General features: G+C 37.2%; 3 protein-coding genes and 1 non-coding gene across 9 annotated transcripts; 2 read left to right on the forward strand and 2 right to left on the reverse strand.

Annotated features, from left to right (window-relative positions):
- The first annotated feature begins 40 nt into the window (after positions 1 to 40).
- Positions 41 to 3,630, forward strand: LOC111246702 (uS5 assembly chaperone PDCD2-like). Of its 3 annotated transcripts, none has more exons than XM_086983024.1 (5): positions 41 to 357; positions 1,202 to 1,892; positions 2,207 to 2,379; positions 2,616 to 2,807; positions 3,348 to 3,630. In XM_086983024.1, the coding sequence occupies exons 1-5, from the start codon at positions 175 to 177 to the stop codon at positions 3,501 to 3,503; spliced, it is 1,395 nt and encodes a 464-aa protein (XP_086839150.1). In that variant the 5' UTR covers positions 41 to 174; the 3' UTR covers positions 3,504 to 3,630. The 3 variants fall into 3 exon arrangements, with proteins under 3 accessions (XP_086839150.1, XP_086839152.1, XP_086839151.1); XM_086983026.1 differs by having other exon boundaries at positions 66 to 357; positions 3,366 to 3,630; XM_086983025.1 differs by having other exon boundaries at positions 73 to 357; positions 2,216 to 2,379.
- On the reverse strand, positions 3,614 to 14,840 carry LOC111246704 (uncharacterized). Of its 4 annotated transcripts, none has more exons than XR_002671758.2 (4): positions 8,016 to 8,296; positions 7,725 to 7,851; positions 7,441 to 7,574; positions 3,614 to 5,849 (listed from the first exon to the last, which is right to left on the reverse strand). XR_002671758.2 is itself a non-coding variant. In XM_086983030.1 (4 exons), exons 2-4 carry the CDS (start codon positions 7,848 to 7,850, stop codon positions 5,765 to 5,767), a joined length of 345 nt encoding a protein of 114 aa, XP_086839156.1. In that variant the 5' UTR covers position 7,851; positions 14,446 to 14,840; the 3' UTR covers positions 3,614 to 5,764. The 4 variants fall into 4 exon arrangements, 3 of the variants coding, with proteins under 3 accessions (XP_086839156.1, XP_086839154.1, XP_086839155.1); XM_086983030.1 differs by lacking the exon at positions 8,016 to 8,296 and adding an exon at positions 14,446 to 14,840; XM_086983028.1 differs by lacking the exon at positions 8,016 to 8,296 and adding an exon at positions 13,189 to 13,559 and having other exon boundaries at positions 7,441 to 7,613.
- TRNAN-GUU (transfer RNA asparagine (anticodon GUU)) lies at positions 13,949 to 14,022 on the forward strand. The gene has a single exon. It is a non-coding gene; the product is annotated as a tRNA-Asn (tRNA).
- A 3,894-nt stretch (positions 14,841 to 18,734) lies between the features above and the next one.
- LOC111248108 (uncharacterized) lies at positions 18,735 to 20,046 on the reverse strand. The gene is made up of 2 exons (XM_022799886.2): positions 19,896 to 20,046; positions 18,735 to 19,574 (listed from the first exon to the last, which is right to left on the reverse strand). Exons 1-2 carry the CDS (start codon positions 19,935 to 19,937, stop codon positions 18,945 to 18,947), a joined length of 672 nt encoding a protein of 223 aa, XP_022655621.1. The 5' UTR covers positions 19,938 to 20,046; the 3' UTR covers positions 18,735 to 18,944.
- Positions 20,047 to 23,021: the final 2,975 nt, after the last annotated feature.

A 23,021-nucleotide genomic window follows, 5' to 3' on the forward strand; every position in this document is an offset into this window, starting at 1 on the left:
TATTTATAAAAGTGCACGATATTACATTTGATACGCCGATCTTGCTAAGGCAGCATGCTTTTTTCTCAATGCGCATGCGCAAGAAATCAAAACACAATTGAACACATGGTATGGAACATTGGCATTTCGATCGCGCTTAACGTGGTGCACACGAAACGTTGATTGTAAAGAAAAATGGCATGTCCCTATAATGAAAGTCGTGTCGAGCTTGGATTTGCCGAGAAAACTAATTCATGGCAATTGAGATCAAAGTTTTTCCCGTCGAAGTTCGGTGGCAAGCCAGCATGGTTAGCGCTCAAAAAACTACCGAGAACCCTAATATGCTTCTGTGGAGAACCTCTTACATTTATTCTACAGGTATGAACAAGTGAACCAAAAGTGATTGAGGTGCGCCAATACAGTAGATGATAGTTCATTGCTTGTACCGCGGCTGTTTCTAAGATTATCTGTTATTGTTCTGAAATATTCGTTGAATTATCTGTTGAACATATTTTGTGTGTAAGCCAGAGCCAACACACGTGAAACCATTACACGCAATGTGCATTTTCAAGATAGTTTATATTGGAACGCTGGAGAACGGTAGAGAGCTAACATGCAAACGAGAGAAAAAAAGGAAAAATGTATGCGCATATTGAAGATAATAAATGACACCGAAAGACCTTTTTACCTTGTTCTATTTATTTAAGTTGTGCGTATGACAGATACTAACCATCAAAATATTTTAGCCAGAAACTGTAAGAGCTTGCTCTGTAACATAAGAAAAAAGCCATAAGTAATATTCTCAGGTACCTTTTGACACATTCAAAAATATACGATAGGAATAATTCAAATATAGTTGCAGATGTTGATTTGATTGCATCACAAAATAACAAGAATCCGATATAACTTATGGCACCCGAAGTAGCTTATTTGTGTTTCGGCAACGATGCAATACATGTTTATCTCACCCGTCGTATTTTATATGTCTTTAGCGGAGCTTCAATTTGCAGCCCGGGTGTTTTCAGCTAAAAATTTAGCTAGTAATATAATTTTGGCTCTCGAAAGTACGCATTTTCGGTCAAAAAAAAGTTTTAATAAAAATATATATGAATTTTGCTGCAGACTATAGGTTATTACAGACTAGATATTTGATTCCTTAAAACGGCTTTTGGGTGTGTATTTTACAACTAATATTTATGTGGATATGTACTTTGTTCTTCAGGCATATGCTCCTGTTGATGATCATCCTACGGCATTTCATCGCACGCTATTTATTTTTGGTTGTCAACCGTGTGTGGATAAAAAGAAACCCGATTCGATTGTAGTTTTCCGTTCGCAGTTGGGTCTCGTCAATGATTTCTACCCCGATGTACCTGCAGTCGAAGTCGAGGAGGGATCTGAATCGCCTTCGGCTGCCGATTTCCAACTGCTTTGTTGCGTTTGTGGTTGTCCTGGCCCTCAGATGTGTTCATTATGCAAACAACGCAACTATTGTTCTAAGCAACACCAAATCCTTGACTGGAAGAAGGCTCACAAGTTTGTATGCGTTGGTGTGAAAAAATCAGATAATGAGCCAGGTGCCGGAAGGGATAACAGACAACAAGCACCTCAGATTACCGATAACGCGGAGGATGTCCAATTGGAATCCATGGAAATTGATCAAGCCAACACAGTGGACATTGATGAGTTGGCTACTCGAATGAGTGCTCAGAGCTGTCTTGGAAAAAGTGACTTTACGGGGTTGGATAGCGAAGATCATTCATTACTAAAAGTTGACTGGGAAACATCAGTGGGGAGTGGACAAAATGGGATGCAGACCTTCACAAAACCGTCAACCGAGAGTAATTCAAAAGACACTTTTGCAAAGACGAGGAAGAAAAGGGAAAAACCCGCGAAGGACTACCTACACAAAGGTAATAAAGATGTACATTGAACACATTTGTCATGGCAAATGAACATGAATTTCGCAACCGGAAGAGAAAAATGAGTTCTGCCTTTTTGATACTTTTTTTTAGGGGGAATGCGATTTACCTAAGAGAAGTTTTTTGACAATTTGCAATATTCTTGTAGTAGAGATGGCCTCTTAATAAACATATTAAACTGTATTATCATGGCATGGTAATAATTACGTAATTATTTCTATTATTATATTAAAATGTGCATAAAGCATTTATTTACATTTTAAGCAATGCAATACAACATGCATGAAGATTCTCACTGTTGTAAGTATTTCTAGGGATCCTGCCCGAGTTCGATATTGAAATGGAGCCAGAGGAGATCATGGAGAATGAAGAAAAGAATGATACGCAGCAGGACCTAACCAAGTACCTCGAAGGCCTTGACAAAGACAGCATAGCTTGCATGAAGGAAATGGCACACTGTAATGAGAAAGATCTCAAGGTTTGGCCCTCAGCATTTTATCAGCTAAACGCTAAAAAATTATGTTATGACTTTCCTGGATATGTTATCTATCATGCTCTGTTGACGCTCTTTGCTTTACTGTTGACGTTAACGTTTGGATGCCGACTTAAGCGATGTTTTGCGCTCTAAACCATGGATTGGTTTAACATAACTTTCTTGGGTTGTGTAAACTAATCCACTACTTGCACAACAATTGACTCTGGCTGAATTTTCAGGAAATTGAAAATATATCAAAAAGTTTTAATGACAAAGCTTATAAACGGTTCAAGAAAATTGTCGACCATTATCCTGAGCAGATAATAAGATATTGCAAAGCTGGGAAGCCCCTATGGGTTTCAAGCCAAGACCTACCGAAGCAGGTGCCATCTTGCGAACTTTGCGGGTCTCCTAGAATATTTGAATTTCAGGTAATTACTATATCACAAAACATCTAATCATTTACCAAACAGAATGGTTATTTGCTGGTGAGTAGGCACAAGACATTTAAATACTACATCTTATTTAACTTGAATTCATTGAACAAGCTAAACCTGTAAGTCAAACCCTAAACGTTAGGAAAAGCATAGTCAGATCATAGTATTTGAGAAATTAGGAATAGCCAATGAGATAATACATCGCGAATATTCTCTAATCTTTTTAAATATTGTCCTACGTTTTATTAAAAATTAAATTTTGTAATATTAAGCATCAAAGTGAGTACCTTCGGTGCTCAAAGTGTCGCATGTAGTTAAGTTGAAGTCATGCCAAAACAAAGCTGCCTCCAGAATTATTCATGCCTCTGACAATTTCTCGTTTGAAATGCTCGTATACGCTGCAGCCAAATCACAATCAAAAGTCGGATTTCTTGATTCTAATATATACTGTTTATAATAGCTGGCCGAACAGACAAATTACCTGTCGGTCTCACAAAGCTACCAATCATATATTTAACCTAATGACATTTACAGTATATTTATTCTAAACAGGTAATGCCACATGCTTTAAATATAGCAAAGAATGATCTGTTAGACTGGGGAACCTTGGCAGTCTATACCTGTGCGAAGAATTGCAACACGGACGAGTACGTGAAGGAGTTTGTACACAGACAAGACTTCAGTCAATAAAGGTATAACACAAAAGCTAAGTTATTAAAACGCCCGTTGGTACTCCTTGTGATTAGTGACTTGTAAACTGATTTAAATTGTTAAAAGAAAAAATGAATACTGAAAATAAATACTGTTTTGAAATATATGACATTTGTATTTATTCTACCTCAATTATTGTCTTTGCTTCTCGATTTTTATTTCAGTTCGTTGCTTAAAACTACTTAAGACTACAATTTACCTATTTATCGCTATTTAACAATTACGATTCATATCGGAAGACCATGTCATAAAGACTTGTTTTTGAAAGAAATATCAAAGCTTTTGAACTTTTGGAAAATTTTCATCTAAACTGGGCTCAAAATCATCACTAGAATGTGTTGTATTTTCACACATCATATTTGTCTTAATTTGATTCATGTAATGCCTTTTCGACTGATCTAAATGGCTATAACATCATACAGGCATTTAAAAAAAAATAAAATGCAAAGTACAAATTAGCAGAAATCACCGATGTATTAACGGCTCATTGAATATTTTTGGCTTATAACACATATTGTAATATAGTCAAACGTGCAATTATGCATTATTCACTAGAGTTATTATCAAAAAAAAAGAATTCAAAAGGTTCAAGCGACAAACTTTGCGGGCTTTCCCTACCCACGCCCCTATAGCACTTCAAAAGCTCTTGTGCAGTATACACTTCTAACGTTGTAATTCATTAGCTTTTTATATCCATAATTAATAATCGTCAACAACGGCTATTCTTCACAAGGACCCTTTCGGGCTTGCATTTGACACAGATTGTCCTAACCATTGCACGCAAAATTCTGATCAACCTAACCGAAAGCACATAAAAGCCAGTAGCCATTACATGTTCGTGAGATGCCTGAATATCTTTCTCTTCTAATTAAGTATACATTTACTATTTCAGCACTTTGCTACGTTCCTTGATCACGAATGAACGCTACTAAGACTAGAATTAAATTTTTCTAATAATTTTTCTAATAAAAGAAAAAAATTTATACTTAGCTTATTCGGAACCTGATGTTTAGCATATAACATGTAAATGTTATTGTGATATTAAAATAGAACAAGAGAAGGAGCTCATTTTAGTTTCTATTAAATGAACATTATTGCTTTCATTACTAATCTTGTGATGATAGAAAACTTAGGTAACCAATAATAGTATTCTCTTTTAATTAAATGTAATAGTAAAGTATAACTAGAAAAGTCATATGCTTGTAGAGCGTACATCTAAGCGACTTTTTGTCCAGAAAGTGTTCTGGATATGTCTTACATGTATTGTTTTCATATTCTTCCTACAAGTACATTACAGTATGATTTACCATTGCTGCATGCGTTTAAATCTTACACAACCAACACTAGAGAGTTCTATCTGTAAACGTACGATGGCATGTACGCTCACATTATTACTGAAAAGGTCGCCAAAACATCAGATAATCTATTATCAAAAAGCCTGCTCTAAATTAAGGCTTGCATCTACTAAAGTGAGCATTTTTGGATGAGCCAGTTAAAAATTATTAAATTTGAGCTAGCTGAGGAAATCGAATTTCACTGGGATCCACATGGCTTATGCAGGAAGTGTTCATTGGATCGAAGCTCTATATATCACCTATTAGCGAAATCCTTATTCCTAATAATCGACGAAGAACAATGAGCCGTTTGTTCCTGCCGTATTCGACGGAGCGTGCCTCGATGATAGCACAATGCGTAGCATATTTGCGTGCTAATCTTGAGAGACACGTGGTGGTCGGGGGTTCGAATTTGAGCGTGGACACAACTCGTCTCATGATGCGAGCCAGTCGTCTGACGGAACTCGAAACATAAAATATGGGAGAACATGACGGACAAAAAGCATTCCGATGTGAGAATAAGATTGATGTAATAACAACTCGGCGCTCGGTAGATGCCCTTACTTTCATTTGCTCTCAGTGTGTCCTAGGCGTTGGTGCGCATCATATACAGAGGCTTCTATCTATCATGCGATTAAATACAATTTTTGGCATATAATTTGTATATGAATGGAGATCTTACAGTTCGATTCCCTTAGTAACATCACATGCTTTTTTGCTTACGCTTAAATGTTAATGAGTAGACATGCCGCCAGCGGGTAAACATTCAGAGCTTAGTGGTGCGTCTCCAGTTGTTTGTCTAAAATCGCCAGAACCAATCGTTCATTAAGACCAGCGCTTTGTTTGGGTTTCGCACACAAAACGGGTTTCGCAAATGATATAATAAAGATGGTTTGAAGTCCGCGACTACCACCACTCTGGGCCTGGGCCTCCAGGAGTGACGCTATGAGGCCAATCTCTTGCAAGACGTGCTGGATCAATTCCTTCCATTCTACGAAAAAATAGAACCGCAATTGTTTTCGTTATATATACTGTAAATGTTTTGAAAATTTACAATGAGAGATAGATACGCCCTTCGTTTATTGCCTGCCTTAAAAGATGACAACGTAAGAAATTCTGTGGCACTATTTAACCTTATATTGTGAATATTTCAGAAACACTTTCGAATATCTTCATAAAGTATTTAATTATCTCTGGCTGAAAAAGCAAGAGGTTGGATCAGCCACGTCAGTAATATAGATTTAACGATAGTGTGACAAAAATAAGAAGAAACCTGGAAACGTAATGGCGACTTACGATGGCTTGAAAGGCAATTTAAAAAAAAAGAAAAATTCGGTTGCAAAAACCTTAAAAAGTAAGGTATAAATACTTAAAACATAAAGTTTTTTACGCATCTTATTCTATCTTAATTGTCCACTATGCTTTTATTATATTTTAATTATCTATGAACGTTTTTTTAAATTTTTATAGAGAAATTCAGCAGGTTTTTCTGAAGCTGGTTTAAATGTGATTCTTAGTTTTGGTTTAACAAGATGACAACGCCGGATTTCGAGAGGGATGAAATTTCTTTTCAATAGTGTATGGTACTTGACTATCGGCAACCGAAAAATAAAGACAGAAATAGTTAAGAGACATAGCTTTATGTTTTGACTAATTTAATAGTTGAAAGAGCAAGTTTACGTCTTTATTATCTCGCCACTACGAATACTCTACTTGTTCATATAATATTAACAAATATAGAAGTTTCAACAACTTTACCGAATTACAACCTCGAATACCACTGCTTTAGCGTATCTACCTTGCTGTAGATCAGAATCAAGTTTAGCGAAAAAAAAATCCGTTGAGCATCAGTTAGGTTGCGCACTTGACACACGATAGAATTTTATAAATATGGATTTCTGTGGAACATTAGTTGTGTATGTGGCATCGTAGATTACAAGATTTGCTAGATCCTATCAAAAGCTGTCCGCAGTCAGCTTTGAAACGTTATTGAGTTTCGCTAATCTGTTGCCAACAGCATAAGATATGATGCTATCGATGATTGCATGTGGTAAGTAGAATGCGTATGTGACATTCTACTGCATTTTGATAGAGTTGCAATGGCAGTCGCTCCTGTTTCGATGTACTTCTTCTTTACTTATTCCCATACACCCGCTATGACAGTCAAAAGATGTTATTGTTTATGGCAAACCATGAGTCGTGACAGTGTGGGTGGGTTCTTTCGATGTTTATTTCCCAAAACGTCAGTATATGGTGATGACTAGCGTTACACTATTGCGCCTAATAACCATTCGCAATAGCTGGCCTTTGGAAAAATCGGGTCAGCAAGCAGGACGATTGCCCCGTTGAGAAGAGTTGGTGTTTATTAACAATATTCGAAGGATTTTTAAGACAATTTTCTTAGGGTTACTTAGCGTTTACTTTTATCGATAACTTTGATATGATATGACTGAGTTCGATACTGAAAGATAGATAGTAATAAATGCTTTTCAATGAATTCAATAGCGCAGAACACTAACCTGCTTCACCGAGCTTACTACGTTGTTGATCTACTGAGATAAAATATGGCATAACTCTCTTACATTTTTGGTCGTCGACAAAAAACTGGACGGTGATACGAACTTTTGGTAACGACGACTACCTTACGCAGCTGTGGCTCTATATAGGGAATGAGAAGAATATGGGGTCGTAGACCTAAAGCACTAAGAAAGCCGGACTGAAATGAGCAACACATAGAAAAGCAAGAAACCAAAAGCTAGATCGAATTTTCATTATGTTAAATCAAGTGTTCGTTATAAGCAACTGTAAATTATTTTTTAAAAATGCAAGTGTTTGTTTCTATTTAAGAGAAACATGCGCGGCTCACCTTGCGGAGTATTTTTAGATTTTCTTTGCTGAACTTATGTAGTGCAGTCAGACTAAATTCGTAGTTTTCTGTCGGTGTTCCAACGAGTAGTAAACAGGCTAAGATGACAGCATAGTTTACCTGCATCCTTCAAAGATACATAAAGAGTAACGAATGCAATAAATATTATTATCAAAGTGACTAAACGTTTCGCGTTAGTCGTGGATAGAACTTTTTGCAATATTGCAAACCGAACAATTGCAAATTATTCCGCTATTTCTTTTGTGGCTTAGAAAAAATGGTATCACGTACCTTTACGAAAGTGATCCGAGATATTCAAAAGCAGTGTTTCTAACACTTTGAAAACTAATGCTATACAAAATGTTATACTTTTAGTACTTGAGAACGTCCGTAATGGCTCTCTTGCGACGTGCAGTTCATTATATCGGTAACAGTATGTAACCAGCTAAATATGGTTGTTTTTACTGAACAACACAAATTTTAACACTAACGCCGAGAGCGGCGGTTAAATTTACTAACTAGACGCTCGCCGAGCGTCACTATCGAGCCCCGCCGCGTTTCATCGCATAAAGTGCATTAACCTAACGGTTTTTCCATTATAGCATAATGGTTTAAAAATGTTTTATGGATTACGTGTAAAGTTTTTCATTTCACGAAGTGTCATAGAGGTATATTAACCATTATATATACTTTGGTTATTCAATTTTCTTTATTTATATATTTATTTGTCTATATGAAGTATTGCACGCAATATTCAATCTGACTTCGATATATATTTGTATTTCATAAGTGGCTTGTGCTTTTTGTTTGTTGGTCCTGTCGAATAACCAACCGCCGTTAGCCGGGTTGATTCAGTTTATCAGTTACTATAGCGCAGTCACAATAAATAGTCATACATACATAACATACAGTACGTTGTTATGCGAATTCTCATTTCTTTTTGAGAAATAGTTTGTTGTTATGGTTGATCACTGGCCACAACATGATGCAAGCGATACAAAAAAACCAAGCCCTATGCTTGTGCTGATGAATGAATGAAATAATGCAATTCCCCAACCGGAACAGTGAAATGTTATTGCATGAATGATAGCCAATGAAAAGTGTACGGTATTTTACGTTCATAGTAGTATTTGCTGACGACAGTATAAATACAGCCTAGGTAGCATCTGGTGAATTATTTTGAACAATTTAAATTGGCTACGGCAATTTTGTTAGGGTTTTAAAATACGACTTGTACACTTGATGTGATGCAGGATTTTCTTCAGTTTCCGTGCATTAACTCTGCAACGTATGTGCACGACAAAAAAAATCATCTATCGTAAGTAATTTCGAAAAGACAACGGCAACTGTTCGATTACAAGTTGCATAAACGTGACCATACGACGCAACGGTAACTGACTACAGCTATACCTTGGCCAGAATCAGTAAAAAGAAGTGTTTTCTATTGAATCCGTAACGCTGATGTTGTCAAGTGTGGGAAAACTGTGATGCCTCACGAAGAAAACGTCAATAAGCACATCTCCATAGTTTTCTTCACGTCTATGGTACCACAAGAATAGGAATATTTTTTGAATAGGCTATTCAAAATACGGAAGTTATTTTTGCCTACATTAATTAAAGTTAATATTTTGGCATTACTTAACATGTTTTGCTTAATGCGGCCGGTGTTCAAAGAGTAACCGTAGCTCATTTCAAATGGCTTTTAACTTCTCGTTGCCAGATGATATAAATATATACACTAACATTATATATGATTTATTACACTAATAAAATTGAATTTAAAGTTCATCATGTTTATACTGCAATAGAACATTATTGAGAACTAAAAATAGTTTTAATCCATAATTTGAGCTCGTCGCGCCTTTTAAGACAAAATTGTCAGGACGCAGATCCTGTCCCCCTTTTGAAGAAATGGTTGACTAGCTTGAACTGTTGAGATGGAGCAGTTAGTGCAGTCAGTTACGTGATACCTAAGCATTTATTGCAACAGAGCCACCATATACTTATGGAAAACTTCATTTCTATCCCTACTAAAGTTTTTTTTGTCAATTGAAAGCAGTGTCAGTCTGCCTGCGTACCGATAACAGTTAAGTCGAAAAATAGTACGTTATTTGAGAGAATCCACTAATTGAATAACTAGCTTGTAGCAATTCAGAGCACCACAGTGGACTTCATAAAAGTTGTTAAGATTGCTAGTACGACAAAACATCGTTGCATGCTGCACGGTCGGTCCGCCCCCTGATTAACGGACCGAACTAGCCATTATTACCGCTTATTACAAGCGCTTCATTTTGCCAAACATTGGAAGAGCACAGCCACGCCAAACAGTAATGGTGTGACTATTTCGACATCGATACCTACTATTAAGCGTCTGCGCTCTACCGTTCACACGTTGACCAATTGCTATTATTGGCCGACTAACCGCTATGGAGACGGAACCGATATCCACTCCCTAAGCCGCCCGACAGTTGTGAACAATTGCTTTGCTCTGCTCTGTTCTGCTACCTTGTAGAATTGCTATTGCACAAAGCTTTGTAGCCTTACGCGTACTTCTTAGATATAGACACACACACATATATATATATATATAACACTGAAGCGAGCATTTTTTTAAAAAAGATCTCGTTGATTAGTGAACTACCGTTAGTCGAATCGTTTGCCACTTTGGCGATGAAGGTATAGCGAGACGAATGTCTGTTTAGCTGTTCGGTGGTTGTATCAATCTCCAAGATAGCCTATGCCTAAAATTCAAGCGGGCTGCTTGTTAAACAATATTTAAAAGGGGCATGCCAAATACTATCGATGCGGTGGGACAAACAACCTAACCTGTTACAAGAAAAAAAACCAGTACTGCGTCGCAAGTCTTGCGCAATTTGAATTTAGAAGGTCATTGAATAATTCCGTGTTAGAAAAGTGTAAACTTCAAAGTAGATCTCTCAATTAAATTAATACACTCTAAAAAAGGCGTTCACATTTTGAAATAATTTACAAACTCCATAATTGAAGTGCCATTTTTTTTGGTCCGTTTTCACACCATGCAAGGTGCAATGTATCTTCAAAGTTTACTTAATATTAGTTATTGCGATTTGCGGCTCCTGCAGTGCCTTCCTGTCCTGTTATGTACCTGCTTTGCAAGTACATGTTTTACACTTGTTTGTCAGTTGCTGTGTGGTGAGCAACTATGTTTGACCCAGCTTCTTAGGACAGTCAGTAAGTAGGTAAATATAGCTAATAATTATTTTTTTTATTTTTTATTTTATATATATAATTTTATTATAAAAAATATTAGTACTATAGAATTCATTCGAGTGAAACATTATCGTTAATGTTATTATTGGTATTACAACTCACCATTATACATGTAGCTGTTCCAACAAATACGACGACCATTACAGTTTATAAATAATTTTCTACCATCGAGACAACGTGAATGCACATGGTAAAGCCCATTCCAGGGCAAATCGACAACGAGTATTAGAATAGCCAATATATCGTACTAGTTTTGCCAAACCGGACTAAATAAACAATTAATTTAATTGGCGCGTTACAGTGTAGCAGCCCGCGGAAGCTAGACTTAGCTTACCAAATGATCGCATCCAAAATAAAGCGGACCCGCCTTGAAAGAATTTGCACCAGCATCAGTCTAGTGGACCTCTTTAGACGTTGGTAATAAACTGCGCTAATATTAAACCTTACCTATATGCTGGTTGCTATGTTTGAGTCGCCATTGGACCTCCCGATTCTTACAATACATTCTTTTTTAAGGGGCGCAAGCAAAGACACGGTGTGCGTTTTCGACCGTGCTGCCATCTTAATACACCCTGTACTAAAAAGCTAAAACAATGAATTAACGTATTAACTGCTGATATATATCACTGTATGACTGATCAGTTAGCGAAATTCGGAAAAATCAGCGTCCGTACCCAACAGCGTCAATAACCCTTAGTGGTAGAAGATACAACTTCGTGTGTGCATGACACAGCCTCTCCTGCATCTCTATTCATGTCCACATGTTACTTGTTTCAGAATGGCCGTGAGCCACTGGGTTGTCTGCTGTGGGTTTGATGGAATACCCTTTGGTATACATAATGAAATAGAGCTTGTAAGACGAAAATTCTTACGAAAAATCGATGCGGTCTGCCTTTTCAACTCCGCCTCCCCTTCGGTAAATAATTTGTAGTAACTAAATAAATTATACTCTTACAAAGTATATGATTCTCGCTGCACTGGTTCATCTGCCATAAATGGAACCTGTTACACCATAATAGATTATATATCATATTGAATTTGTAATGTACGGTTGTGAAAGGCTCGCGATAAAGTAGTCATGTATAAGATTTTAAAGCCAACCCTGATCCGAAAAATAGATCCTCTGTATACATGACATTCAGGTTCTAAGAAGGTCATTGTGCACCGTACCGTTACAACTGGTTTTTCCTTAAAGTAGTTACAATTTATAACGACCGTTCTACTCTGCTACAAAAGAGGTTCCATTGAACGGTCGAATATTATATAGAATAACTGTTTTATTGCCAGTAGCTTGTGCGTCAAATGCCATATCTATTTTTCGAACTAATCACAATCAAACAAAGAAACCATTAGTCCATCTGTGTTTTTATGTATGTCGACAAAAAGGTTCTTCACAAATCGTTCACTAGTTTATTGTTATTATTCAGCTTATCCGTTAACTGAACGATTTACCAACAACTTAACTGAGGCCCTTTCCACAATAATGATGAAACTCGAGCATTATCGTTTGTACGAAGACAGTTTATAGCCATTCTTTATCATGATAAAACAGAATGTATATATTTTCCGTCGATTCGTTTAATGCGAGAGTTTTTATTAATAGACGACTAACGTAACTTACTACATGCCACCTAGAATGATGATACAATTTAGATAGCGAAGTTTGTTACGCAAATTGTCCAGTGACCTAAATGTACTACTCGTATAGTTTTGATTTTGTGTCCTTATAGGCGCAGTGAGAAACTGTTACTACCACTGCTAGCAAGCAATTTGTTAATAAAAACAGCACATATCTTAGATGACAAACGTATAACCAAAATCAATGTCAATATGTGGAAGTTCTTGGACAGTGCTGCAGGTACAAGCAAAATTCAACTTGCAAACTATCTGTAAGCAATAGGCAACAAATAATGGTAATATCTTAGAAATGTTCTCATAAAACTTATTGAAGCATTTAACTGCTTAGCAGGTTTGTGTGTCCTATGGACTAAAAGATAAGTACCCTATAGGATGATTCAGTAGGGATTCTATACGAATCGAGAGCAGTTACAGCTAACAGCTCAAGTGACTGAATAGATTTCTTAGTAGATTGCACCAATGTAATCAATTTAATCTTCTCGATAAGATAATCATCTCGAAAACCACCATTATAAATAAATCAGTCTACAAATTGCAATAGTCCGAAGTTGTTCAAAACGTTCACTTATGTTCATACCATGTGATCGACCTGTTTTCCATCGGATCTGCGTGAGGTTCCATTTGTCAACTGATATTTTACGTATCACCTTATTTAATTCTGAAACCAATCACTAAGGGGTTAATCTAAGGTCCGATACTGCAGAACCAAAGAACTATTTTTCTTTGTAAGGGTGATTTTCCGTAATTTGCCCTTATAAAAAAAATCTATAGCATCAACGAGATATTTTATTTTCTATAGGGTAGTATCCTCTGAAGTCTCCTTGAAGGTAATACAAGAACACCAACAACCATCACAAATCATCAGATACTGCATTTGGGAAACAGACTGCTACCTAGATGTAATCTGTGTTTAATAAACGAATGCAAGTATATGCTCCCTAAGGTAAAACAACAATTGGAAGCTCATCTACTTATTATAGCTAACGTTGGAAGATTGTAATTTAAGGACGGCTGCGTACTCGGCATATCTCCATAACTTATTAACATATACAAGCGATGTTCTATTCCTGAACGATCACTCCGAACTATGCATTAAAAGCTATATATACTCAGAAAGAAAAATACTTCACCGGAGACTGAGGCTCGAGCGTTTCCCTAAATGCAAAAAACAAATGAATCATTTACTCAAATAAATTCAGAAAAACTCGATTTTTTAATGCTCAATGATCGAATGAGGATACGCGGAAAAAGAATAGATGCAGATATGATGATTCTATAGACAATAGCTCAATAAACGTGGCCTGAGACGAGCTCTGATACTGCGCAATAATCACGTGGCCTCCGTGGCGCAATCGGCTAGCGCGTTCGGCTGTTAACCGGAAGGCTGGTGGTTCGAGCCCACCCGGGGGCGATGTGTTTTTTGACAAACATCTTTAACGATTAGAGTATTTTTCTTTTTAGCTAATAATGCTTAAGCATAACTATGGTAACCTTAGGAAATAGTCGAGTCAACGGCTTTTATCGTATTCACACACTTGAAAACATGCAAACAGATTACTCGTTTCGGACCCACAGAGAGCAGACATCTCGCAGGAAGCAGTATTTTATTCATTACAGTGAGATTTTATAAATGTAGAGCATCCGTTTTACAGAATTCGCAAAAACATAAATTTTCGACACATTCTAAGCTTAAAGAAAATACCATTGGAACTGCGCTTGCACACGTCAACATATTTAAAGCTACAAACTCGCTGGTCAGGCATAACATTAGCTAAAAATAACCATGATGAAAGATACATATATGCAATTAGCGCACAAATAACATTTCACTTGCCTGTGTAAATGATTATTTCCGGAAATGACGACAGCAAATGTGATCAAGAGGTTGCAGTAATACTCAGAGCACTTCAGCACTGCCGAATAATCCACAAAACATTTGTGCTTAAATAGACAGCATGCACTACGACAAGGACAAGAAATATTTGTATGCCGATAAGATTAGAATGCACACATGGTTTTATCTTGAATTTTGTAACGTTGTGGAGATGTCAGACGTAAAATTGATATTTTTGCATTAAACCCTCGTCATCATTATAACATAGTAAGAAAACACGGTCTATCCTAGGACAAGGTTTACTTCAATGCTTTGTATTCTAGGCAGGAATTATTGGCTCTACATGGAAGCTGGACAGTTTCGTATGTGAGGTTTCTATCTACGATAGCGATACACAAATGGGTTTAGCTTGCTGGAGCAGAAGTGGCTTTAACTGTTAGCTTTCCACGGGTTGGGAGAGGAGTTTCGCGCGCCGGCTAATATATTGTGGTAATGACAAGATTCGTACGAAAAGATTAAATTTTACCTAATTTAATCGATAGGTAAGAAGGTACAGGGCAACTTGAGCGACATTGTTCTAAAGGTGACATTTACTTAGTACGATGCAGCAAATTTGTATCTAAATGATTTTGTAATGAAAGTACAGCAAGCAATAATATGTTTTCTTTTCACTTCGACAGAAGGGATTTTGGAACACACACGCTAAACTTAGGAAATAGGTAGAACAGGCATATGGTAAGACAAATTTTTGATTGTTCACTGATACGGATTTGTGAAGCTAAAGAGTCATATTTGCATGTAAAGCAAAAATTGTTACCTACAAAATGTTTTCAAGCAAAATATTGAAACGCAACAAAATAAGCTAAAGCACTCACCAAGATATCCCTTTCAATAGTCTTTTTAAATGATTACTGCAGATAACCGAATTATATCGAGGGTGCTGGGGTTCAAAAATTGCAGGACTTCCGAAATATAGATACTTAATTGGTATATTATTTAGACATCTGTCAAGTTTTGAGATATATAAAGTATATATGCAACGAATTATACAAAAATCTTAACTAAGTTCTAAATGGAATTTGCCATTTTCGAAATTCTGTTACCGATTACAAGAAATATCACTTTTCTAAACGAACCTGTAAATTTCCTGATTAGACCATGAAGACCTCGATACTAATGCAGTCCTTCGAAGGCACACATGGTGAACTTAATCATTACTCGTATATGCATTATTTAACAATGCTTGTTCCACTACAGCTTCGAACGAATATTTTATGTTATTATTTATTACTGGCTAACTATATTATCACTTTAAATGGGTGAGTGTTAATGGTGGATTGAAGGGCTATCTTGGATAACTCATTAGAATAAAATAGAAACATAGAGCATTGCCTATGAGGCAATTGTATTTACTACCGAGTTGAATGTATATTATTAATGTTTCGCCAACGACAATATGTTATTTGTTCATCTTTAGATTATCAGTTCTTCTTGCGTTGTTTCACAATCTTTTTTTTTTCACAAACATTTGTCCTAATAGTCATGTGGTAAACAGCTGCTTTAGAATAGGTTGTTCCGTTAATTGCCCTTGGGTGATATTAGGTTGTATTAACGGAACGTCAATAGTGATGTGCATTTTGTCGTCTAATCCTTGGCTACCTTTCCCGGCAACCCCAACGCCCCCATTAACATAATGTAACAAAAAACCTAACGTTACTAGTCGATATATGTGCACAGCTGTCACCATGTGTATTATTGGTATTATTACAATGATGTTCATTCCATGCAATCCTTCAATCAGATGAATATCGATCTCTGCATTGCACGATTTTTGCGTTCATGTTTTTGTTTTTTTTTTATTAAAAAATGTGATCGAACGTCATGTCATTACTTTGGTCTATCGTTTCAAATACTCGATTGGTCATTTTCGAAATTTTCGCAAGGTGACGACGTTTCGACCCGTTCCCGTAGCGCTTTCGCTTTCTCCTTCCATCGCTCTATCGGGTTGCTGTCTTTGACCTGGACTAAAGTATCAATTTCAATGGAGCAATTCTGGGTCGCTCCTTGCGCAACTTCTGGTCTGTTATTACTCCTTAATACTTCCAAGTTTTTACTTGTTCCACTATAACGTAGAAATAAACGTTTGAATTTTGGGTAAGGTACTGCTGTTAAGTATTGTGACAGACGGAGTGTGTATACATTCAATTTCGAATCTACACCTCATTATTTATGCTTAAGTTCAGTAAGTGATCCCGTCAGCACTGCATTTTGGCGAGAGCTAACCTATTCCAAATTTACATACACATGCTACAAAGACAAGTTCTGTATATACCTGGCACGTGTTGCGTCATTATAGTTAGATATTGATACACGTATATAACACAGAGTATATGTAGCATGAAATACAATAAATTTGCATTCTTAGTGAAGCAGTCACGCCATGTTTGTCGTGCGTTCGTTACTATGCAAGGAGACTTTACTTGCATGTAAAGGCAGTAAATATTACGAGTATAGTAGCGTGTGAGTCTGAAAGTGTTTGTAGAGATTACCAAATAAGTTGGAACGGCTACATACAAACTAATCTATGTTCTGAAATAATACCTATATCAATAACCTACTTGAAAAGTTTTTTTTTTTTTTCAGATTTTAAACTGCGTCAACTTGACTAATCGTGCAAGGAATCATTATTGCTTACTACGCTAACTGGAAGCGGAGCGACCGTGCTTACAGTCGCTGGAAGTGTTGAAAGATACTCAGACATTCATGCGTATTGTGTACGTCGACTTGACGAAGTATACTGAAATTTCTTTAGGTAGCACATACTCACGGTTGGCTTTCACAAATTGATATTAGAAACCATGTTGTTTAGTGCAGTTAGGTTCATTAGTGTTGCATAGCTGTCTGATAACGTGTATACAAATTGAGTTTAATAATATTGCCCCGTAGAGATATAGGAGAGATCGCTGATCCGATAGCTAAAAAAAAAGGAGAACACAACTAAAGGTACAAGATTTTTAAATAAGTATATTCTGAATTTCTTATACAATTCAAAGCACCTGCCTCCGATTGATTCCGACAGCTTCATGAATTGCGTATGTAGTCTATAAAACACCAACAACGAGGAAACAAGCCAAAAATGTATCCGGTCTATAAATTACACGCGTTAGCTGTTATTCACGTATCCATTATGCGCTCGTGTCAAGCCCCGAGAAACAACGACAACGCGACATCTAATAATATATATTATTAGATACGCGACTTCTTTTTTTATACTTCACTATCTTGTACATTTTATGATACCCCTATACTTATATATGTAGCAGTTTGTAACAACCATAAGGCTGACTCACAATATGACACAAGTTCATCTTTGAACAGTTTACTAACTGCTGTCGTGTTGAAAAAAATTAGCTATTAGTTACGACAGGCACTTGCGTATCCAGTGTGGCCCCTATTTTTGCAAAACAAATATATGTAAACGAATTAAATATAATAATGTATTATTAGCTCGGTTATTAATGGGCACAAATGCCCATAAAGTATTGAAATACAGGTATACATGCAATGAGTATAACGCATGAGAATCATTCTGTTCATAATTGTTATCGGCACATTGTATAACATTCAGGTTCATTTTAATTGAAAAATATGACTTTACATTAACACTTGGCAAACAATTGTGCAAAAAAGTTACAATTTCCGTGGTACATTTTGATGTAGTACCACGTGTACTTTCGCCGGCGCAATATACATTAGCGCCATTTTTGTGTCGTATAAGCTTTTCATCAATTTCCATAGGACTGACCAAGCTCTCTGATGAGGCCAAAATTTTTAACACTAATAATTTACTTCGTAATTTAAAATACACTTTCATTAATAGCGATAGCTATGTGCCGTTACCCCTTATTCTCGTGCAATTTTCATAAACGGCCTAATATATATTGTTTTGTCATAAGACCTACAAATATGTTGGCCTGTACGCAAGACAAATAGGCATACGATCACTGTAGCTATATTAATCCTGAAAGCCTTAGGTAACTTATTACGCATACTAAAACTATGCAAAAACGCGTTTGAACTTTTTTCTTCGTTGCTGTTGGACTTATCACTTTTCACTGTGCCCTGAACTAACTTACACACGGAACAAAAAAAAAGGCCTTGGTAGCTGCATACTATCCCCATTCGACTTCTACCCAATTTAAGTTTCTTGATCTTACAGCTAGCGAGTTAAACTGTCATCACGTTAACCAACATAACGAAGTCAATTATCAGATTAAGCACAACCGATATTAACGGTACGTTCTTATGTATTTCTTTATTTGCTGGAATCACAATGCAACGTCGCGTGGAATATACAAAAAGCAAGGGCTGCGATTTGAATACTTCGAGAAACTCTCGGAACAATAGAGGTTACCAGCGTGCGCCAGCAGATACGTCTTTTTCTGATGGATTTTATCAAAAGCACCATCGTTCTAATTTACTACAAAACCTTTCATTGATTAGTGGTGAGCGATAATATGGTGGTCACCTTCGTGGTGTGCATAAGTGTACTGAACTGGGGTTTGAGCGTAGGCGTACTGTACCGGAGCAGTCTGGATGGTCTTGACGACCGTAGGCGCGGCAGCGGTCTTCACAACGGTGACAGGGTAATCGGCAGTATATGCTTTAACGATGGGAGCGGCCTGGACGGTTTTGATGGTTGTAAGTGCCGGGGCAGTCTGGTAGGTCTTTACGAGAGTCTGTGCAGGAGAGGCAACCTTCGTCACGGGGGCGGGAGTCTGGACGACCTTCACCTTTTGGAGAGCATGGTCGGCTGGGGCAGCGGCACCGTATTGGAAAGCGGCGTCATAGCCAGTGATAGCTGAAGAAGTGTACGTAGCATCGGCGGCGTCTTTGCTCTCGGTTCCGAGCTCGTTGGTCTCGATTTTGGCGACGAATCCGTTGGCGTCAGCTGTGTAACGAACGCTACGAGACCGACCATCGGCTAATCTAATAAAATACTCACCCTGGGAGTTTCCGTTACCGTCAGAAGTTTCGGAATGACCATGGGCTCCTTCTTCGGATTCGGCCTTGTAGGCAAACTGATAGGGAATAGGTGCGTATTGCTGCTCGGCCACAGGTGCGCCAGACTACAAGCAAATACAATGAGCGACATTCGTTAACTGCATATAGGTAGTTTTTATAGGTAGTATATTGTTTCTTTAATTAGAAACTAGGTAGGTTGGATTCTGTATAAACTAGCGGTATCCACATTGAATCCTCCTGTAACTTGAGAAATACTTGAATTTTGAAATTTCCGTGTATAACTTTTAGCGTTATGCTTATTGACATAACGAATGCAAGCTGAAGGCTTTAGGCTATCGCAACACCCTGGAAGCAAATTTTCTAGAAAATGTTGTCAGAAAAGTATCGGAACCATTTTCGTTTCCTTTCTTTTTGCTGGCACTTACGGCAGCCATTACAAACGTGGCGACGACGACGAAGGCACGCATGTTTATGGTAGACAGTCGTTGTGGAAGATTACAGACACTTCTGATGTCACCTTGGTTCGAGGCCAATGCTTTTATATATCCCGTCTAGGTAGCGGCGCGTTAATGGAACATCAGCAGAAAACAACGGAATCTGTATATGTTTGTTTGTCTGTTTGTGCGTATGCATAATGACGTGAGTTAGTAGAAAGAAAAAGAAAGGAGGAGTAATTCTCTCAAGCCTCTCGGTTAAGCCATGCTTTGAACCGTTCGAGTGATTGCTACAGATCGTTCGAACGGGCAGCTTATACAGAATCGCGTCGAATCGAACTCAAGGACGTCCTCCACTCTTTACGCAGCGGCCCAGTCTGTGCTGGGGTAGATAACAAATCTGTCAATGGCCCGGCGATGGTGATCACCATGAAAAAGTACTTGACATGCAGGACGGCATGTAGCAGCTCAGTATAAACGCGGTAAGCAAACGAGCGAGCCAATTCTGCAAGGAAAAGCAGTTCATTAGCAAAAGCAAATGGGCAAAGGGACTTCACTGTATCACAGCAATGACAGCAGCAGCAATAAAAGAAACAACGGCGGTGGTAGTAGCAGCGGCAGACAAAATAATTCTTCTTTTTCAGCGTCCCTTATTCGACCAGCTGTTTGTTGGCTCTGCCGAAAAACAGAAAGATAAACATCAAAGAAGATGTAGATTGTGGACAATGGCATTAATTACTAATCCCGGGGCGGTCGGTCGGTCTCTGTTAAGGCACCTTCGTCTTCGTTCTTTTCTGTGATCTTTTGCTCCGCTGCTGTCGTCGCTATAAATGCTGCGACCAGCGGTGATGCTTCGGAAAGTTCTGTTTGAACGGTTTATCTGGCCTAAATTCGAACGTAGAGGGCCTATTGGATTGATTTTGCCTGGAGATAAACGATGCCTTATGATAGATACACACGATTCATGCACGGCTTTGCGTTCGAACAATATGATACATAGGCACCAGATGGGCGCGTGTAAACAAACTTCCAGAAAAAAAACAAGTAAATATAGCCATATTGTTTATTATTGCTTGTATATTATAGTTGATTTTCGTTTTAATCGTTTTATATGATTCAGTTAGTGATCACTATCAATTATGTAATGGTAACAGTGCCTAGTTCCATTAGATCTCTTTGCCGTATCTCTGCTATTTGATATATGGTAATAGCGGTCATGATTTTGTTACAAGCCGCTGTTGTCACTGGCGAACTTTAGCAGTTGTAAGATTATCCAATCAACACAAACATTGAGTTAAGTTAAAGCCACTATTATAAAAATAAGCGTGTTAGCCATAAGGCTGCCATAGTCTCAGAACAACGTCCTGTATCGAACATTTCGCCGTTGGACACCCGCGTGTATGGATAAAAAAACTTGGGTTTGAGACGCCAAAATCATTGAGAAATCTTGTAAGACTCAATCCCCGCTATTAAATTATGGGATGGATTCGATGTTTTTTGCGGGCGAAAACCTCAACATATATGTGTTTCCAAATTGTGTAGGAAAAAATTGGAACGCAATAAAGTGTTGGGCCAGCAGCGGTAGCATGTCTCAATGCTGCACCTAAGAATATGTCGGGTGGTAAAGGCTCTACGCGGCCTGCAGAACTAGATCTTTAAAGCAGTGTTTAACGGCAATATTCAAGATATTTATTTATTATATAAGCAGCGAAAGCTAGCTTTGAAGCTGGAGCTTAGTAACTACAATACTAAACGTTTATTATGCCTATTTCAAGATCACTAACTTAAATAACAGGTGCTAACACACAAATGTGAGCCATATTTACACCACATCGAAATGTATTCATGTTATTATATCAGTAATTTTATAGATGTATATTATACTATAAAAAATTAGTATAGTTTTAACTATCAATACAGAGAATGACAACTATTTTTCCTGCTTGCTTTACGACAGCAGTTAACTTCTAATAGAATCATAAATGGAGCCAATGTTGAACTTTACCCACGGGAACGAATCATGCAGCCTTTTTGCCCTAAACATAGAATATATGTTTCACACGATAAATAACGTACGTTGGCATAATATAGTCCATATGCAACGCGCTCAAGCTTGCACAAAAACAAATTTTCGTCGTATGGAACAAAACGTAGCAAGCTTTAAAGATGCTCTTGTAACATTTTATATTGTATTAAGGTAGACTTGCTATATGTTGAAACAGCTTGAGATCAGTAATCAAATTGTTTGCTTTTGCCGTGTCGCGCCATCGTAGCGCTAATATACTACGTCGAATTGTCATACAAGGGATCTACAATAGCGAAAATGCCCCCTAATGTTCATTCCTGCATTTAATCAGGACAAAAATTAAACAACATAATCTGCTTTTAATTATTAATCATTTCTTTTTTTTAATTTTTAATAATAAACAAGTGAGACCGGCTTGCAGATTCACAGTGTGCTGAATGTCGTATAGGTATTCGATTCCTTCACAGGAAAAATAGTAACTTCTAATTTCCTGTCCATACTATTTCGTTTAGGAATTAAAAAAACAGTACTATTAATGGTTTCGGACAATGAGTATAACTTTCTAGCGCACTTTTAAACATAGTATTACACTTGTGATCTCAGTCGGGTACCGGCACAGATTACATTAATCCTACGCTTCTTGACCAGTAATCTGTTAAGTTATTATTTTCGACTATATAATACATTTTTTACAATAAACAGTTTAGAACCAACGATGCCTTTACTAAAAAAGCATCATTTTAGATTAACGGAAATAAACAGATTCTTATAAATATATAGTGAATAAAATAATAAGTAGATGGTGAAAAAAATAATGCTTTTTGGGAGGAAAATATTGCCCCTTTTCATATGTCTGCCTTCTGTACTTAGCGAGGCCTTCTCTACTTGAAATTAAAATTATTTCACGCAAAACATGGCTCAGTATGTAGAACATTACTGTTGTATATAGTGTTTTGTCTGAATTATATTTTTCATGGTATTTACCTATAGAATCACCCAAGGTGTTGACACGTTTCGAGTGAATTATTTCAAGTCATTTTATAACTACTTTGTTAAAATTAATTCAGGGCAATTACGCATTTCACAAGAGC

This window comes from Varroa destructor, unplaced genomic scaffold (genome assembly GCF_002443255.2).
Source record: "Varroa destructor unplaced genomic scaffold, Vdes_3.0 BEIS01000003.1, whole genome shotgun sequence".
Taxonomy (NCBI): Eukaryota; Metazoa; Arthropoda; class Arachnida; order Mesostigmata; family Varroidae; genus Varroa; species Varroa destructor.

What these genes read in the sequence shown, in the direction of transcription:
- LOC111246702 (XM_086983024.1), top strand. Translation starts at nt 175, where the DNA reads ATGGCATGTCCCTATAATGAAAGTCGTGTCGAGCTTGGATTTGCCGAG. An exon ending in GAAGGACTACCTACACAAAG is followed by an intron (nt 1,893 to 2,206) that starts GTAATAAAGATG and finishes CACTGTTGTAAG; the next exon opens with TATTTCTAGGGATCCTGCCC. An exon ending in CTAGAATATTTGAATTTCAG is followed by an intron (nt 2,808 to 3,347) that starts GTAATTACTATA and finishes TGACATTTACAG; the next exon opens with TATATTTATTCTAAACAGGT.
- LOC111246704 (XM_086983028.1), bottom strand. Translation starts at nt 13,232, where the DNA reads ATGGAACCTCACGCAGATCCGATGGAAAACAGGTCGATCACATG. An exon ending in GAAAACAGGTCGATCACATG is followed by an intron (nt 7,852 to 13,188) that starts GTATGAACATAA and finishes GTATCTTTGAAG; the next exon opens with GATGCAGGTAAACTATGCTG. An exon ending in ATCTAAAAATACTCCGCAAG is followed by an intron (nt 7,614 to 7,724) that starts GTGAGCCGCGCA and finishes AATTCGATCTAG; the next exon opens with CTTTTGGTTTCTTGCTTTTC.
- LOC111248108 (XM_022799886.2), bottom strand. Translation starts at nt 19,937, where the DNA reads ATGCGTGCCTTCGTCGTCGTCGCCACGTTTGTAATGGCTGCC. An exon ending in CCACGTTTGTAATGGCTGCC is followed by an intron (nt 19,575 to 19,895) that starts GTAAGTGCCAGC and finishes ATTTGCTTGTAG; the next exon opens with TCTGGCGCACCTGTGGCCGA.